The sequence below is a fragment of the Microcaecilia unicolor genome, chromosome 3, assembly GCF_901765095.1.
Source record: "Microcaecilia unicolor chromosome 3, aMicUni1.1, whole genome shotgun sequence".
In the NCBI taxonomy this organism is placed as follows: Eukaryota; Metazoa; Chordata; class Amphibia; order Gymnophiona; family Siphonopidae; genus Microcaecilia; species Microcaecilia unicolor.
In genome coordinates this window covers 477823773-477843600 of record NC_044033.1, presented here as the reverse complement: position 1 = coordinate 477843600, position 19828 = coordinate 477823773, and the positions used below count along the sequence as shown (strand labels likewise).

At 46.5% G+C, this 19828-nt stretch overlaps 1 protein-coding gene across 17 annotated transcripts in view; it reads right to left on the bottom strand.

The window, feature by feature from the left end:
* RIMS1 (regulating synaptic membrane exocytosis 1) overlaps positions 1-19828 on the bottom strand; it is an 871728-nt gene that overhangs the window by 41989 nt on the left and 809911 nt on the right. For all 17 annotated transcript variants that reach the window (XM_030199020.1, XM_030199021.1, XM_030199022.1 and 14 more), the window contains one exon: positions 12911-13023. In XM_030199020.1, coding sequence (XP_030054880.1) covers positions 12911-13023 — 113 coding nt within the window. The remainder of the gene's footprint in view (positions 1-12910; positions 13024-19828) is intronic.

Below are 19828 nucleotides of genomic sequence, written 5' to 3'. Positions count from 1 at the left end.
CTGCGCTGGCCCCGCCTTCTTGAAGAGGCAGAAGGCGGGGCCAGCGCAGAGGAAGCAGTCGCAGCAGCATACAGCCCTGGCAGCGCGCGGATCCGCTGCAGATAAGCAGCAGAAGAACTCTGTGCCAGAATGATGATGACTGGAGCGGAGGGCAGCAGCGTAGCGGCAGGACGACCCGGTGCCGTGCAGCTTTCCTGTACAGGTAGACTGCGGCGCTGCCCGAAGGGGAGGGAGGGTCCGAGGGAAAGAAGGCCTGCAGCATGCATGTCAGTGAGTGGTGTCTGGGGAAAGGGAGGGAAAAAAAACCTGCAGCATGCTGGCGGGTGTTAGGTTTGTTGTGTGTGTGTGCTGGTGGGGGGGGGGGGGGGGGGGGGGGTCAGGGAGAGACAGGAGCACTGTTGGGATGAGGGAGTGAGACAGATAGGGGGAGGGACGGAGAGATGTACATAAGTACATAAGTAGTGCCATACTGGGAAAGACCAAAGGTCCATCTAGCCCAGCATCCTGTCACCGACAGTGGCCAATCCAGGTCAAGGGCACCTGGCACGCTCCCCAAACGTAAAAACATTCCAGACAAGTTATACCTAAAAATGCGGAATTTTTCCAAGACTGCAAGGGAAAAGAGAGGGAGAATGGTTGGGTATGGGTGGGATGGGGAGAGGGAGGGAAAGGGCATGAGAGAAAAAAACGTGTTGGACATGAAAGTGGAAGGGAGGGAGAGATGAGAGGGGAAATGTTGAACATGGCATTGAGGTGAGGGAAAGGAAGGATGGAGAGATGGTGGGAGGGGGAGAGAGATGTTAAACCAGGGGCTCAAGGCAGGGAGCGGGAGAAAAGTTGGACATGAAGAAGGTGGAGAAGAGGAGAGGAAAGGAGAGATGCACAAGCGGGGGAGGGGGGACAGAGGGAAGATGGATCCAGGAAGAGAAGATAGACAATGGATGGTAGGGAAGAGAAAGGGAAAATGCTGGACAATGGGGGAGGGGAGAGGGAACAGGAAGATGCTGGTGGTGGGAGGTAAAAGGTATAGGGAAATAGGCTATGAGGGCGAGGAGGGTAGAAAGAGGGAACAGATGCTTGGCTAGGAGGGGGGGGGGGGGAGAGAGAAAATTTTGTGCCCACCCACATTGTGCTCAGGCCCACCCAAAATTGGCTGTCTGGCTACGCCACTGCCTTGTATGTTTTATCTTTCCCACCTTTATCAATTCCCTTATACTTTATTTGTCCTATTTGTCTGCCCTGATTAGATTTTAAGCTCTTTCAAGCAGGGACCTTCTCTTCATGTTCGCGTGTACAGCAGTGCATATGTCTAGTAGCACTATATAAATGATAAGAAGTAGTAGTAGTCGTGTCTGCATGAACTGGGGGCCCTAAGGCAGATGATGCTCTGCATAATGGACCTGCTCCAGAGCCACATGGAGGAGCATAGCCACCCTCACTGAGGGCCAGGGCTTTTTATGTTTGGACACAATTTTACCTTTTCCCCTTGTGTTTTAATATGTACCGAGTTTTATAATGAGTACTGGTGTTTTATGTTTTCTAATTACAAGTTTAGTTTTGGAAAGCTCTGTGTCTGCACTTTATCTCAAATGTATTGATAACCTGAAATGGCAGGCTGATGGGCTGTCTTCCCCACTAGGCAAGGCCTGGGGATTACAGGATCTGGGGGGGGGCGGGGGGAAGGAGAAACCAGCTCCCCAGTAAATCTTATCGCTCTCTTCTCCAAACTAACAGCTGTAGGGCATTGAGGAGTGCATCCATTCCCCAGCTGAGTCAAGGGGCCAGATAGTGGCCTGGCAGATCCTGGGAGCAGGCAGGACCCTCATTTGGGAAGGAGATGGGCAGGACACCTGTATCACAGACATATTATAGGAATGTTGCCACTGCATGCACGTATGTCTGAAGACAGATTCCTGGCCCAGCACCTGGCAGTCCAATATCTGGCCTCTAGCCCATACTGGGGAAGGGCTGCACCTCCACATACCCTACTCCCAGGAGCATAGGCAGTGTCCCTCTGACGGATTAGGGTAATGTTTGGAAGATACAAGCTTACCTCGACCTCCCCAGATCCTCTCTTTTTTTTTGTTTAAATTTACCTCTGTCCGGCGGCAGTGTAGCGTAGTTGAGGAGGCGACGCTCCCCTGCCCCGACATGTCAGTCTTCCCTTCGCTCAGTTCCGCCTTCTTCTGACATCAGAAATGACATCAGAAGAAGGCGGGACACTGAGCGAAGGGAAGACTGACACGTCGGGGCGGGGGAGCGCCGCCTCCTTCTCACTAACGCTACGCTGCCGCCGGACAGAGGTAAATTTAAACAAAAAAAAAAGGAAAAGGATCTGGGGAGAAGAGGGCAGGTAGTGTAGCAATCATTTTGGGGGGGGTGGAGCCAACTGGAGGGGGGCGCCGGAGACCCTAGGCACGGCCCTGAATCTCCCCCAAACGTCTATACATGCAGGCCATAATCAAATTACAATGTCTATTTTGCCAACAATTTTTCAGCTGTGGCCATAATCAAAAAAAGAAAAAAAAAACATCCATCTCCCAAACGTCAAGTTGACACTGCCCTATGCATTTCAGATGTGGGCCATAGTCGAAAAAAAAAAACGTCCGGCTCCAAAACATCTTGAGGTCAATATAAATGTTTATCTCGTGATTTTTCAAACCTCTAACTGCCATTGTGAGGATGCCTCCTAAAAAGCAGGTTCCCAGCCACAAAGGCAATTTCACTGATGGGGAGATTCAGTTATTGGTGCAAGAAATTAACAACAGGCACTCGGCCAGCACCAATGGGAGAGAGTGGGGGGGGGGGGGGCATATGTGCATGAGACAATGCAGTGTACCACTGCAATAGGGAGGTCAAGGATTGCAAATGCAAATGATGCCAACTTAAGTGTGACATTAGGAGCAACCGTCCAGGCAATGACACCAGCAATCTCACCCCCCCCCCCCCCCCCGGAGCAGGTAGTCCATACTCTCCTCCTCCAGAAGGGTATACATGGTGTTAGCAGCCAGGATACGACAGCCCAGCCTGAGGAGTAATGTACGTTTGGGACATGATAGCTGTGCTGTCTCTTTTTTCTGCTTCACCCACCCTTCCACAAACGGGGACAGTGTGGGGGTCCTCATTGATACCACTCCCATGTGTAGGCCATATCTTCAGGTCAGTGGGGGCAAGGGTGAGAAGGCACATCAGAAGACATGGTGAAAGGCTGGTTTTCAGGGGCCATGACCCAACAATTCAAGAGGGAGTAGAAGTTAGTGGTCAGGTCGAGGGCCACTCAGCTATTTGGAGAAGGAAGGGTCTCAGTTTCTGTCCTGTTTCGGTGCCTTCTTTCCCCCCCAACCCATCACAAACCAGTGTGCATATCTGTTTTCAATACCTCTGTGTTCCTCTCCCTTTGCCCTCTGCACCCCTTCCACAATCATTCTATTTTTACATACCTGATTGTGTGGCTCTCTGGCACATTGGTCTCTGAGGTGCACAGTGTACCATACCCCTTGGCTCCAGTAGTGTTGCATGTAGATGCACATCTTGGGGTTCCATGACAAAATGCCATTTCTCATCATCTGTGGGCTGGATATGCACATAGAGGGGTATGTACAGGAATGCTGCAAAACAGTGGCAAGTTAGGTACTGCAACAAACAGATTTCCTCCACTTTTCCAATGCAGTTGATGACACTGATTCAGAGGCTGAGGGATGCCCTAGCGGCCAGCAGCCCCAAGGCCACGTGGAAGAGGCAGAAACAGTGGTAGACCGATGCAGGTGAAGAGCAGGCAGGAGATGAGACCCTCCAGAGGTAGTTTGCAATGGACAAGACACAGGAGGCTGCAGTGGTGGACACTCTCCCACCCCACAAAGACTTTGCTGAAGTAGCCCATGAACGTGAAGAGCCACAAGAGGAGGCACAGAGGGCCCATCACAGACCCTCTCGGCACAGACAGCAGCTGCTGCACCTTGCCAGCAAGCTCCTTGCCTACAATGTGCAGCTCGGTGACTATCGCTGACAGAAGCTGCAGTTGCTTTGGGAGTGGGTGGGCAGCTGCTCAGAAGCCTGCAGGTGGGGATGCTGGGGATGATCAGCATGTTCAGGGCCTACATGGGGATGTGCAAGAATACACCGCAGCTATCACTTCCAGAGAGGACATACAGCAGCCCCACCTGCTACCGCTGAGGCCACCAGGCAGCTCCCACCATCTCCGTCCTCCACAAATTTTGACGATCACTAACCAGCTGCAAAGCAAAAGAGGCTGGGACCCTCAGCCCCCAAGGCCAGTGAGCCAGCAAGACACCATTGGGCACCACACAGGCTCCCATTCTGGGTCCTGTGCCCAGATCACAGCCTGACACTCAGCCAACTAGATGGCTTTTGAGGGTGCAGCCAGTTCAGCAGGCTGCCTTGTTGAAAATGATGAGACTGGGAGCCCCAGAGAAGAAGAGTCAGATGCTAGTTCTGGAGTAGCAAGACTCAGGCAGGGTTGCCAAAAAAAAAAAAAAATTCCCACACAAAAAGAGCCCAAAACCCGCCCAAAAACCGCACACACCCCACCCCAGCCATCACCCCGCCCCCGCCATCATTAGCCCCACCCCTTCCGTCATCAGCCCCGCCCCCACCGTAATCGCCCCGCCCAATACGTCACCAAACCCCGCCCAAAACATCATAAACCACGCCTCTATCGATATTAGCCCCACCCCCGCCGGCCGAAAAACCGCCCCAAAATCCGCACAAAAAAAATCAAAAGGAGCCCAAAAAACCGCAACCCGCCGCAGGCAAAAGTTTCCTGCGGCGGGTTGCAGAAAACCGTCCAATTGGGCGGGAAAACCGCCCATCTGGCAACCGTGGACTCAGGCTGTCGCCAGGTGTTTGGAGACAGGGTGGGAGAGGTTCAGGCCAATGGGATGGGGGAGGGGGAAGGGGAAGTAGGCAATTTCTGTTGCATAATGCTTTTCTGTGGAGGGCTGTGGGGGTGGAGGGGATAGAAGGTATGATGGGGTGGGGGAGTATGTGATGTGGGTGGGGGAGGGGTGTGTGCATGGAGAGGATGATGGTTGTGGTGGGGTGTAAATATTATGCATTTTCAGTAAAAAAATGGTCTGTATGAGTCTTTCCCTGGCTCGGACCTCCAGCTGGTGTGCACCCAGGTAAGCTCTATGGGTGGATGGCTTGATGGGGGCTCCTCATCCTCTGGGTATTGGGCCTGCTGCTGTGGTTTCTGTCCATCTTCTGGCAGGGGCTGTTGTCTTCTGAGAGCCAGGTTGAGCAGTGTGCAGCAGGCCATGAAGATCTTTGCTACCTTCTCAGAGCTTAGAGGTGGTCCCATCCAGATTGGTTGAGACATCGGAAGCGATTCTTCAACTGCCTAAGGGGCTCATTTTCAAAGCACTTAGACTTACAAAGTTCCATAGGTTACTATGGAACTTTGCAAGCCTAAGTGCTTTGAAAATAGGCCTCCAAAGGTCCGTTCTATGATGGTGTGTGTGGTCTGATGCCTCTTATTGTATTCCTCCTCCGCTACAGTTTAGGATGCACTATCAGGGTCATGAGCCAGGTTCGCTGTGGGTATCCTCTATCACCAGTGGGGGAAGCAGAAAGAGAGAAAGAGGTGTTTATTGGTTGGTCTGAGTACCTTGTGGAGGTGGGGTGGGGACTATACATTGTGGTGACACCTGGAGGGAGGGCGTGCTGAAGGTTTGTGGGAGGATGGGATATGGGGTTCGGGAATTCCTGTTGCGCTTACCTACAAGCCAGCTTCCGGTGATCTCCCCTCAGCGGAATGAGGTAAATTCCAGAGTGCTGAAGTATGTAGGCATCATGGGTGAAAACTGGCTATCGAGCACACACATCCATAATCTCCCCATGGGAGTCACACACAAACTGCATATTCATAGAGAGGAAGGCTTTTCTGTTCCTATAGTTGTGCCCGGGAGAGTGGAGGGGAGGGGGTCTGAGTGCGATGCGTGTGCAGTTGATGGCACCTATGACTGAGGGGACACGAACTATGCTGTAGGACTGAGCCATGTTGTTCTGCAGGGCCTGGGGGTAGTGGGGAAGGTGATGTAGTCTGAAGTGTAGGTAAGGAAGGCATCAAGGAACTGGGTGAGGCAATTGGAAATGGTGAGCTGGGTCAGTCTTTCATTCACAGCTAGGACATACTGGAAGCTACCAGTGCCCAAAAAGGTGAGGGAGGTGGTGACCTTCAGGTGGATAGGGATGGGATTGTTCCTACTGGTCCTGGGCTGGAGGAGAGGTTGGAGCTGGTCACACAGGTGCTGAATGTTAGCCCTGTCAAACTGGTACCTATTGAGACATTGCTGGTAAGTCTGTCTTCCCTCTTTTCTCTTTGTAATATATCTCCAGTGAATGAATGAATGAATGAACAACTTAAATTGTATATCATATTTGAATGAGATATTATTCTTGCTGTGAACTGCTTTCAAATTTTTGTTAAAAGCGGTATAGAAGATGTGAAATAGAATGGAATAAAATAGGAAATGGGTACGGGGCCAGAAAACTCTGGGATGTGGATATCTCCTGCGAGGCCTTCCCTCCAATCTCTCCTCATCCTCCGCCATAGTGTAAGCCACCACTGTATTCAGTGCATCCATATCCCACCACCACAGGTGCAATACACTAACACCAGACACACTACTGTGCGCAGCTCTACCTACCTACCTAGTGAGACCCACCACCAACAAACACCACCCAGACCTCACTCTCCCACCACCAGCACACAGTCCTTACACACATGGCAGCAGCAATCACTCACTTTCCTACCACTGACAAACAATGCAGTCACATACAACAGCAGCACAAAGCAATCACTCTCTTAGCAACAGCACTCATGCCACACCCACTAAGCACTCAATCTCCCAGCAGCAACCAACAGTCCTCACACACACACAGCACCAGCACACAGGACAAACAGAGCAATAAGGATAGACAGAAGTCAAACAGGTAAGGACGTGTGTGGGCTTGGGGACAGTGAGTGATGGGGGGAGGGGGCAAGATACAGAGGAAGAGGGGGTGTGGTGGGGGGACTAGAGGAGGTGGGCAAGGAGCTAAGGAGGTGAGACACAGAGGAGGCAAGTCAGGGAATGTAATGGTGACAGACTAGGGCAAACAGATACACAGTAACACAGCACTCAGCAATTCTCAACTTTCTCTCAGACTATCACTTCCTCTTGTGAGGGAGTGAGTGGTACAGCAGCAGGTGTCCCTAAGAACATGTCCTCACTGAGGTTGCAGCTTAACCACCTTACAGCAGGTGGTACTAAACCAGCCATGACAGAGGCTGAAGCTGTCCAAGTGAGCATAAAGATATAAGGCTGTCTGGGCAGGAGGGCGGGGCTCAACAGTGATCAGAAAGTAAAAGCCCTCTAGCAGAACAGAATAAGGAGGCCATAGGAGGAGAGAAACCACACTGTAGTATAAAGGTTTCCCTGCTTATGTGTTAGCTACCAGAACCTGACTGAAGTAAGTCAAGTTTTAACTCTAGCTTTACAAGAATCATGTTCTTGAGGAATTACTGGAGCCAAACCTGTTTGTGTGCAATCCTGCAAATAGCAGTATGCACTGTGGGTTTGGGACCCGTTAGCTACAGACCTGGGCAAAGTTTGCCTTTGAAACTAAAAAGACCTTATTCTTTATTTACTGTACTTGTAAAGTAACAGGGATCAGTATTTCTTTAATAAAGAGGGTTTGCTTCACTTTTTATTCTTGTCTGGCTTGGTTTTATGAAAGCCTCCTTCTCCAACCATACTCACATGATCACACCTCCACTCTCCAACTTCACAAATTCACAAATGGGTCTAAAGACAGTTTTGCTCTTACCATAGATGCTTTTATATCAAGTCTAGTTCCGTACATTTTTCTTCCCACCACTGAGAAAATGTTTTGTTATCTGTTATGGGCTGGAGACATTCATTCAGTAAGACCGTCCATGTCACGCTTCTGAAACACCCCCTCTGGCAATGTCCTGATCTGAACATACTGGCAATTTAGACTGGCTTTTTCCTTTGGTTCAACTATACACTTAACATGTTTTTCTTCCAGAAAATCATGAATCTGCCTTTTATGTCATTTTTCGAGTTTTTTTTTCTTTTGAAAATGAGCGTCATAGGAGCCTGTGGTAACATGAATGACGGAAGGCCTGAAACCCAAGTAAGACAGAACCACACAGCAGTTGCAGACAATGAAAAATAACACATATTAAAGCTGTAGGTTAGGGCCCTGTTCCATTCAAAGGTAGGAGAAACAAAATAACATAATACTAGTCCCGTAATGTATCCAAGTCCTCGTGTTGCCTGCTTCTGCAGGGCCACTGTGTACCTTGCTGTTTTTCAGAACAGTAGCACACTCTACTTGTCCCTGGCCTGGTTCCTGGTCAAAATACAAAAGCTGCAAGGTTCCAAGTGAGGCTTGGCCTACCTGACTGTGGCAATGACAAGTCACACATAGATGACGGAGGCATATGCCCTGGGCAGTGATTTTAACCTTTTTCATCTTGTGGCACACTTACATGGCGCATAAATTGTCAAGGCACACCAGTGGAATCTAACCCATAACTGCTCGTTCCCACTGAGATCCATTCCATCCCCACCCATACCTGTAACCTTCAGAAGTAGTTATATCATTTAATTATGCTACTGAGATACATTAGAGCACCAATATAGCTACTGGGAAACTGAAACAAGATAGACTGTTACAGATTCCTGCACAGACACCACATACCAGCGGAATCTTTCACCTCAGTTGCAGATGCAGAACATGACTCTCATCTGATACAAAATAGGGAACCGCAAAAACTATGCAGACAAAAACTGAAAACAGATATATTGTACTCTGCATGTCGTGCAATACAAGAGAAATAGAAAGAAATGCATGTTCTCCTGTACAGTGCAAAATTAAGCCGACATGTAAATTCTCAACACCAACATAATTCAATCACTAAACTGAAAATAAAATCATTTTTCTTACCTTCCAATTTGTATTGTTTTTTTGTTGCCTTATAATCCCCTATAGACATTTCACTCCTCTCAGGGTAAGATTTCCTCGCTTACTATTACCTGTTCTTCTGTTGCTAGAAAGAAAATATTTAGTGCTCAGGGTCCCACTTTATGGAACTGTCTTTCCTTTGGACCTACGCTTGACACAATCGCTAGATAATTTTAAGATCAAACTTAAAACTTATCTGTTTTGTCAAGCATTTGAGATTTAGGCATCTGGTGGTTGTTGTCTGGTGGGGGGTGGGGAGGTGGTCTGATGTGCGGCAGTGTTGGTCTCTGTCTTTCTTTTATCTTTCCTTTCTTTATTTTAATTATTTCCTTTTATTTTTTTCATATTATGGAATTGTAAACCACTCTGATAGTTCTTCTCTTGAGCAGAATATTAAGTGTGCAATAAGCTTGAAATTTGAAACTTTGTAGTATGGTGGTTTTATTATTCAAATCATCTTGTCCCCAATCTTTGGTTCTGCTTTCCTCTGTCTATGCTCTTAGCTCTGTTTCCACCTCCTGGCCTTTGCTATTTCTTTTCTCACCTCCTGCCCTATGTCTGTTTGGCACTGATCTTTCATATTCAGCTTTCTTCAATTTCTCTGCCTCCTTCTCAACCCTTTCTCTTCCCTTCATGTGTAATGTGTCTCCCTTCTTACCTTCCCCTTATGTGTAGTCTGTCTCCACTCTTCCCTTCGTGTTCAGTCTGTTTCCCCTCTTCCCTTCCCTTCATGTTCAGTCTGTCTCCCCTCTTTCCTGTTCAGCCTGCCTCCCCTTGCAAATGAGGGTGGTGTTGCACAACCTCTGGTATGGGAATTTCCTCCCTGTTATCAGCTATCTGATTACAATCAATGAGAGTTGGTAGATGTATCTTGTTGCTGCCATCCATCGCTTCTATCATGTATCCACTTGCTCTTCTCCCCATCATCTTTGTCGAATCTCAGATAAACATCACGAAGACTGTGAAGGGAGGAAATGTCTCTTGGTTGTCCTCTTTATACTTTGTGCCTAATGATGACCATTTTTCTCTTAAGTCATACAATTTAATTTATGCTCCAAGTTGTATCTAAGTACCAGAGCCCTGGAAGGTTCAGATCAGCTTTGATGGATTCCAGTTCCTGGAGAAGATCTCCTACTTCTTGTAACTTGTCATTATCTCTATTTGTAACCGTGCATGTGCTGTTATAGTAACATGGAGGGGCATAATAAAATGGGGGCACCCATCTGTAAGGACGGCCCAGTAAAGGGGTGTCCCCGATCGTATTATCAAAACAAGATGGGCGTCCATCTTTCGTTTCGATAATATGGTCGGGGACACCCAAATCTCAACATTTGGGTCGACCTTAGAGATGGCCACCTTTAGAGATGGCCGCCCTTGATTTTCACCAATAATGGAAACCAAAGACGTCCATCTCAAAAATGGCCAAATCCAAGCCATTTGGTCATGGGAGGAGCCAGCATTTGTGGTGCACTGGTCCCCCTCACATGCCAGGACACCAACCGGACACCTTAGGGGGTACTGCAGTGGACTTCAGAAATTTCTCCCAGGTGCATAGCTCCCTTACATTGGGTGCTGAGCCCCCCAACCCCCCCCCCCCCAGGTCCGCCTGCCTGAAGTACACTGCACCCACTAAAACTGCTCCAGAGACCTGTATACTGCTGCGATGGACCTGAGGCTGGCATAGAGGCTGGCAAAAAAGTATTTTAACCTGTTTTGGATGGTGGGAGGGGGTTAGTGACCACTGGGGGAGTAAGGGGAGGTCATTCCCGATTCTCTCCAGTGGTCATCTGCTCAGTTCGGGCATCTTTTCACAGCTTGGTCATGAAAAAAAATGGACCAAGTAAAGTCGGCCAAGTGCTCGTCATGGTCACCCTTTTTTCCATTATCGGCTGAGGACGCCCATCTCCTAATCATGCCCCAGTCCCGCCTTCACTACCCTGCCGACACATCCCTGTGAACTTTGGTCGTCCCTGTGATGGAAAGCCATCAAGGGTATCAAAAAATCAGCTTTCCATTATGCCGATTTGGACGCCTTGCGAGAAGGACGCCCATCTCCCGATTTGTGTCGAAAGATGGAAATGAGGGTGGGACCAGAGGCAGAGCTGAGAGAGAAGGGAAGGCAGGCTGAAGCGCCGTGCCTGCTCGCCTTTCACTGCTGCCGATGGACCCCGAGGTAAGAACTTTTAAATTCTAGCCATAACACAAAAAGGCGAGGGGCAGGCGGAGGACTGGGAGAAGAGGGCGGGCAACGCAGGTCAGGCTGCCACTCGGAGGGGAGAGAGAGAGAGAGAGGGAGGGAGGCGCGGGGGTCTGGAACTTGGAGGAGAGGGGGGCATGGAACTCGGAGGGGAGGGGTGGAGAGGGAGGGAGGTAGGAGAGGGGGGCCTGGAACTCGGAGGTCAGGGGGGGAGGGAGGGGGCGATTCTCCTGTGATTGTATCCTCACCTCCAACGTTCTGTGGCTGAGTGGTGCTGGTTTCTCTTCCCTCTCATTGATCCGCCCTCTGACGTCATCACGTTCAGACGCGAGGGCGGACCAATGGGAATTGTTACACGAACCCAGGCATCCAGATGTAGAACGTTGGAGGTGCAAATTATTATATAGGATAGCTAGGTCACTACTTCAGGATTAGTGTAGAGTTACATCACCTTCGAATAATTCTTATGATGGTCCAATAAAAAGGCATCACAATTGGAAAACAATCTTTTTTTTTCCTCCAAACCCAATATCCAGCTTATAATTGAAAAAGAAAAACGCCTATATTGCGACCCAAATCGGGAGATAGATGTTTATCTCACAAAAACGAATAAAGCGGTATAATCGAAAGCCGAATTTGGACGTTTTCAACTGCACTCAGTCGCGGATGCGGACAAAGTTGATGGGGGCGTGTCAAAGGCGTGGTGAAGGCGGAACTGGGGCGTGGTTATCGGGCGATCAGAGATGGGCGCCTTTCACCGATAATGGAAGATAAATATGCGTTTTTAGCGAGAATTTAGGGCACTTTTCCTGAACCCTGTTTTTCCACGAATAAGGCCCCAAAAAGTGCCCTAAATGACCAGATGACCACTGGAGGGAATCGGGGATGACCTCCCCTGACTCCCCCAGTGGTCACAAACCCCCTCCCACCACAAAATATGCCGTTTCACAACTTTTTATTTTCACCCTCAAATGTCATACCCACCTCCCTGGCAGCAGTATGCAGGTCACTGGAGCAGTTATTAGGGGGTGCAGTGGACTTCAGGCAGGTGGACCCAGGCCCATCCCCCTCCACCTGTTACACTTGTGCTGGTAAATGGGAGCCCTCCAAACCGCCCCCCCAAACCCACTGTACCCACATGTAGGTGCCCCCCTTCACCCCTTAGGGCTATAATAATGGTGTAGACTTGTGGGCAGTGGGTTTTGAGGGGGATTTGGGTGGCTCAACACACAAGGGAATGGTGCTATGCACCTGGGAGATCTTTTACCTTTTTTTTTTTTTGTAAAAGTGCCCCCTAGGGTGCCCGGTTGGTGTCCTGGCATGTGAGGGGGACCAGTGCACTACGAATCCTGGCCCCTCCCATGAACAAATGCCTTGGATTTATTCATTTTTGAGCTGGGTGCTTTCATTTTCCATTATCGCTGAATAAAAAAAACGCCCAGCTCACAAATTGTCGAATAAAACATGGACGTCTTTTTTTTGCGAAAATACGGTTCGGTCCGCCCCTTCACGGACCCGTTCTTGGAGATAAACGCCCATGGAGATAGACGTTTTCGTTCGATTATGCCCCTCCACGTGTACTAAAATTTTCCACAAACAAAATTCCAAAGTTTTGACATAAAGAATTTTGTATTAAAAAGCTTCTAGCACAATTTTCACCATCATATAATATCCAGTGGGACACCATCTGCATTACATATACAAGTAAATAACTCTTACCCATGGCAGGGGTTGCTAGCGTCTGCCGACCTACTAGTTGTGCAGGCCCAAGTCCATCGAGGAAATCGCTGAACTGGCTATCAGCTCCCAAACGTACTCCAGGGAATATTAAGCTATGGTAAATAAAACAAACAGATAATCAAGCACAAATGGAAATGGACTGATGCAAATACAGTATCGGTACAAAGGACCCAGTGCCTTAAATAGGCACTCCTTTCCTTAGTTTAATCCATAATGTCAGATTTTGTTTCATTTAAACATACCATATTTGTTTGCTTTGTTTTGAACATATAACCTCTTTTTTGGTGGTCATACATTCGCTGCCAGTTCAGTGGCAGGTGAAATTTAAAGTATTTTGTTTAATTTTTCGACTAGTATCAGATGATGCGCCAATATATATATCCACTCCAGTATCTCTGATCTGTTGACAAAGATCTTCTGTTACTACACACTCCCTCCCAACTCTGCCGCTCTACCTCCCGTTAATCTACTTTCTGCTGTGTTGGCCCTAATATCTGGAATGACTTGCCATTATACATTAGAAATCAGTCCCCTTTGCCAGATTTTAAGGAAATGATCAAAACTCATCTATTCGCTGTGTTTTTCTGCTTCTGGCTAGTCCACTTTCTCCTCTTTGTCCTCTACCAGCTATATACTGCTATTGTAAATCGCTTAAATGCCTATGCTAGGCCTTTTAGTAGTATATCAAATGTTTGGGAAAAAAATAAATGTTGGACCATTGGGGAGGGAAGTGAGAAGGAGAAATTCTGGACCATTAAGGAGAGAAGGAAAGGAAGAAGGAGGAACACTGGACCATGAGGAGGAAAGGTAAAGGAGAAGGAGGAATGTTGCTCCATTGGAAAGGGAGAAGGAAGAATGCTGAACCATTATAGAGGGAAGGAAAAGAAGGAGGAGGAATGCTGGACCATTGGGGAGGAGAGAGGGAAAAAGAAATGCTGGACCATTAGGGAGGGAAAGGAAGAGAGGAATGCTGGATCATTGGGGAGGGGAGAGAGAAGGGAAAATGCTGAACTAATGGGAAGAGGAGAGGGAAGGAGAAAAAGATGGACCATTTGAGGAGAGGAGAGGGAAGAAGAAATGTTGGACCATTAGAAAGGGAAGAGAGAAGGAGAAATGCTGGACTATTAGAGAGGGAAGGGAGAAGGAGAAATGCTTAACCATTGGGGCGGGAAAGGAGAAGGAGAAATGCTGAACCATTAGGGAGGGAAAGGAGAAGGGGGATGCTGAAGAAAGGTATAAGGAAGGGAAAGGACAGAGAAGCTGCACTGTTGAGGGGAAGGGAAGAGACAGGAAGATGCTAGGCTACAAATGTGGGAGGAGAGAGATGGAAAATGTTTGCCTATATGAGTGGGGGTGGACATAAAGGTAAGGATATAAGGGTGTAAGGGTATGGGTTGAGAAAAGGAGAGAGAGGAGATGGAGATTGCGAGTGAGGACTGGTAGGATGGATTAGGTGGAGGAATAGTTGATATTAAGAAGCAGAGTAGGGACTAGGTGATTGGGTGAGGTTACAAAATTGAGTGCAGAAAAAATGGAGGGGGGAAACAGTTTGAAGGACCTGGAGGAGTTGGGAGGCAGTTGAAGAAGCAGAAACAAATGACGTGAGAGAGGGTAGAAATAGTGGAGGTAAAGTGGGGGGGGGGGGGGAGATCAGAGTTTGGATGAGGGTAAGACTTAAGAAAGGGACAGGAAGTGGAAAATGGATGAATGACAGACGTAGCTGGGGCAGGTAAGGGTGAGGTACAAGAAGCTTGGAAAGGAGGAAATGGGGAACTAGAGAGTGAGTGAAAGAAGAAGGGAGATAGGAGGCTGTGGAAGAAATCAGGTTTTCAGGTTTATTAAAATTTGATATACCATCCTAGAGCACAGGCCTTCAGGGCGGTTTACATAATAAATATAAAAGAAGTTAAAATCAAAAATAAAGAATCGGACACATTTTGGTATAGGATAAAGAGAAGCAATATTTAAATTGAGAGTGCTGATATGTCAAGGCCTGCAATACACACCGGCTGACATCTAATGTGCTTCGAGGCTGGTAGCCAAGAGCAGAAAGTTAAGAATTATAGGCATCTCTGAAGAGGAATGTTTTAAGGGCAGTGTAAGAAGTCATTAATTTTAATTGAAGAGGTAGGGCATTCCAAAGAGTTGGGTCTGTAACACTAAAAACTTTAGTGTGAATGGAATCATAACATATTTGTCGAAGGGAGGGGACATGTAATGAAATAGACTGAGATGATCATAAAGTCCTAGAAGGAATATAAGGAATCTTGATATACTGCCTTTCTGAGGTTTTTGCAACTACATTCAAAGTGGTTTACATAATTCAGGTACTTATTTTGTACCAGGGGCAATGGAGGGTTAAGTGACTTGCCCAGAGTCACAAGGAGCTGCAGTGGGAATTGAACTCAGTTCCCAAGGATAAAAGTCTTCTGCACTAACCACTAGGCTATTCCTCCACTCCACTTAAGTAGCAAGAGAGATGTAGAGGGGCATAATTGAAAGAGACAAAGTCTTGTTGAGGACTTCCTCGGAAAACATCCTGATGGAGGGGCGGGGAAACCCGTATTATCAAAACAAGATGGACGTCCATCTTTTGTTTCGATAATACGGTCGTGGACAAAATTTTGGTTGTCCTTAGAGATGGTCGACCCTAGATTTGGTCATTTCTGATTTTCAGCGATAATCGAAACCAAGTACGCCCATCTCAGAAACGACCAAATGCAAGCCCTTTGGTCGTGGGAGGAGCCAATATTTGTAGTGCACTGGTCCCCCTGACATGCCAATACAGCAACCAGGCACCCTAGGGGGCACTGCAGTGGACTTCATAAAATGCTCCCAGGAACACAGCTCCCTTACCTTGTCTGCTGAGCCCCCCAAACCCCCCTAAAACCCACTACCAACAACTGTATACCACTACCGTAGCCCTAGATGTGGGTACAGTGAGTTTCTGGTGGGTTTTGGAGGGCTTGTTGTTTCATCCACAAATGTAACAGGTAGGGAGGTGGATGGGCCTGGGTCCGCCTGCCTGAAGTGCACTGCACCCACTAAAACTGCTTCAGGTACCTGCATACTGCTGTGATGGACCTGAGTTTGACATCTGAGGCTGGCATAGAGGCTGACAAAAAATATTTTTAAAGATATTTTTTGAGGGTGGGAGGGGATTAGTGACCACTGGGGGAGTAAGGGGAGGTCATCCCCAATTCTCTCCGGTGGTCATCTGGTCATTTTGGGCACCTTTTTGTGCCTCGGTCGTAAGAAAAACACAACCTGGTAAAATAGTCCAAGTGCTCGTCAGGTACGCCCTTTTTTTCCATTATGGGTTGAGGACGTCCATGTGTTAGGCACGTCCAAGTCCCGCGTTCGCTACACTGCCGATACGCCCCCTTGAACTTTGGCCGTCCCTGCGATGGCAAGCAGTTGGAGACGTCCAAAATTGGCTTTCGATTATACTAATTTGGATGACCCTGGGAGAAGGGCGCCCATCTTTCGATGTGTGTCAAAGGATGGGCATCCTTCTCTTTCGAAAATGAGCCCAAAAGTGGTGTACCTGAGCCATTAATTTTATCAATAAAGATAAGTATTTTTGAAAATAATTTGATATGAAACAGGTCGTTGGTGATCTTCATTAAGATGGGGTGTAACATGGTCATATTTATTTGAATCTGTCAGTAGTTTTATAGTATTCTGTACTAATTGGAGTCAGCATTGTTCAGATAGATTTATCCCATGGATTGTGATAACAAGGAAATGAGTAGTCAAAGAAGGCAGAAGTGGGGAATGGAAAGACTAGAAAAGTAAAAGAAAGAAACTAAAAACTGGAAAGTAGGTGAAAATTGAAAAGAGGAATGAAATCTAGCTAAAGGTAGATAAAAAGGCAGATGAGAGAAATAAAGAAAAATGTGAAACAGAAGTATCAGTTGTGTTAGAAGGGGCAGGACAGGTCAGAGGGAAAGCTCCGAAGCAGGCTGCAGGTTGCAAATGAGTATCGCTGCCACTGCCAGGCCTTTGAAGACCTGATTTAAGGTACATCAGGGGGGAAGGGGGAGGGATTGAGAGGAGGAGCTATTGAATTGCAAACAGAGCAGGGAGGGAGAAATACCAGACTGTGAATCAGAGGACAGGAGAGAGAAGAGAGGGAAAGAAGGGTGGATGCTGGGGGGAGATTCTGCAGCACAATTAATTTTATTAGCCATGATTTATTTTTGTAATCATGCCTAAAAAATAATGTATTAATTGTGGCTTTAGCCTCAATTAACATTCTAAATAAGGTGCTAACATTTACACAGATAATATAAGTGCAAATAATTAGAATACCAGCATGCAAGTATGTGTTCACATTTGTGTGTAAATGCCAAAAATCTGCTTACATGCTATTCTGTAAATAAACAGTCCCAAAGAATCCCAGCATCTAAAACTTTAATACCAAGATTTTTACCAATGAACTTTTGACATAAAAAGTCATAGACCTCAGTGGTGACTCGTTTCATAAGAGCCAGAACATCTCTTAGCTCGCCTTGCCTCTTCACTGGTCTATAATGACTTTTAACTCAAATTCACAGAGAGGTAACGGTGATGGGATTAAACATGATCAAATTTGAATTAATAAGTGGAGTGAAGACACCAAGGAAATCTACTGTAGCAGCATTTAACTTTCAAAAGGATAACTATAATAACATGAGGAAAATGGTTTAAAAAAAAAAAAGCTATACTATAAGGAGCAGCCACAAAGTTTAGGTCTTCAAATCAGGTATGGGTGTTGTTTAAAAATACTCTAAATAAAGAAAGGGATTTTCAAACCGTCTCAACTCAAATTCTAAATAACAAAAAAAGGTTTGAAATTGTAGTTTTGTGGGTGTCTCACCTTGTAATTCTAAGGTTACACAACCAGAATCCTTTCCAATAAATCAACAAGGAACCTCAAACCTCCTGATAGGGAACGTACTGCATAAAAATGCACCATCCACTATTTTCTCAAGGAGTAGGATACTATCACTGGTTCCAGTGAGGAGAATGAGAGAGAAAAAAATCAAAACGCAAAACCTCATGAATACATGAGAAAAACCGATGGTATAAAAACTCTCCCTCTCCTTCACCACTTATAAAAATTAACAAGATGAAACACCTCCCCTCAAAACCACCAATCCCGTAAAAGACCGGTACTTACAAAACCCCAAACCCGCACATCAATTTAAAGCCTGTACCCCTAATGTATAAAACTAACAAAGCTAATCTGAAATGTTGACACCATCCCGTGACACCCTTCTCTGGTTCAGCAAACAGTCCATGAATCCTTAATACATGCACTAACAAGATGGTATTTTGTATTTTGAGAAACGGGGAGATTAGCTATTTGAAAACTGTTCACCCTCTTGTTTCTTTGATGTTGTCAGCACCTATAGTTTTGATTTGACTGTAACTGCTTTTTGGTTCCCCTTCCCCACAGAAGCAGCATCCATAGGTAACTACTAAGTCCTGCCTAATGGTTGTGCCAGCTCTACATCTACAGTGAATGCACATCTGGAACTCTGTAATAGTACATAAGTATTGCCATACTGGGAAAGACCAAAGGTCCATGAAGCCCAGCTTCCTGTTTCCAACCATGGCCAAACCAAGTCACAAATACCTGGCAAGATTCCGGAAAAAAAATACAAAACATTTTATGCTGTTTATCACAGAAATATTTTCCCCAAGTCCAATTTAATAATGGTCTATGGACTTTTCCTTTAGGAAACCATCCAAACCTTTTTTAAACTCTGCTAAGCTAACTGCCTTTACCACATTTTCTGGAAACGAATTCCAGAGTTGAATTACACATGGAGTGAAGAAACATTTTCTCCAATTCGTTTTAAATTTACTACTTTGTAGCTTCATCGCATGCCCCCTAGTCCTAGTATTTTTGGAAAGCGTAAACAGACGCTTCACATCTACCCGTTCCACTCCACTCATTATTTTATAGACCTCTATTATATCTACCCTCAGCTGTCTTTTCTCAAAGCTGAAGAGCCCCAGCTGCTTTAGCCTTTCCTCATAGGGAAGTCACCCCATCCCCTTTATCATTTTCATCGCCCTTCTCTGCACCTTTTCTAATTCTACTATATCTTTTTTAAGATGCGGCGACCAGAATTGAACACAATATCCGAGGTGTGGTCGCACCATGGAGCAATACAAGGGCATTATAACATCCTCATTTTTGTTTCCCATTCCTTTCTTATTAATACTTAACATTCTATTTGCTTTCTTAGCCACCGCAGCACACTGAGCAGAAGGTTTCAACGTATCATCAACGACGACACCTAGATCCCTTCCTTGGTCGGTGACTCCTAACGTGGAACCTTGCATGACATAGCTGTAATTCGGATTCCTCTTTATCACATGCATCACTTTGCACTTGTTCACATTAAATGTCATCTGCCATTTAGACACCCAGTCTCGTAAGGTCCTCTTGTAAATTTTCACAATCCTCCCATGATTTAACTACTTTGAATAACTTTGTGTCGTCAGCAAATTTAATTACCTCACTAGTTATCCCCATCTCTAGGTCATTTATAAATATGTTAAAAAGCAGCGGTCCCAGCACAGACCCCTGGGGAACCTCACTAACTACCCTTCTCCATTGAGAATACTTCCCATTTAACCCTACTCTCTGTTTTCTATCTTTTAACCAGTTTTTAATCCACATTAGGACACTACCTCCTATCCCATGACTCTCCAATTTCCTCTGGAGTCTTTCATGGGGTACTTTGTCAAATGCCTTCTGAAAATCCAGATACACAGTATCAACCGGCTCACCTTTATCCATGTTTGTTCACCCCTTCAAAGAAATGTAATAGATTGGTGAGGCAAGATTTCCCTTCACTTAATCCATGTTGGCTTTGTCTCATTAATCCTTGTTTTTTA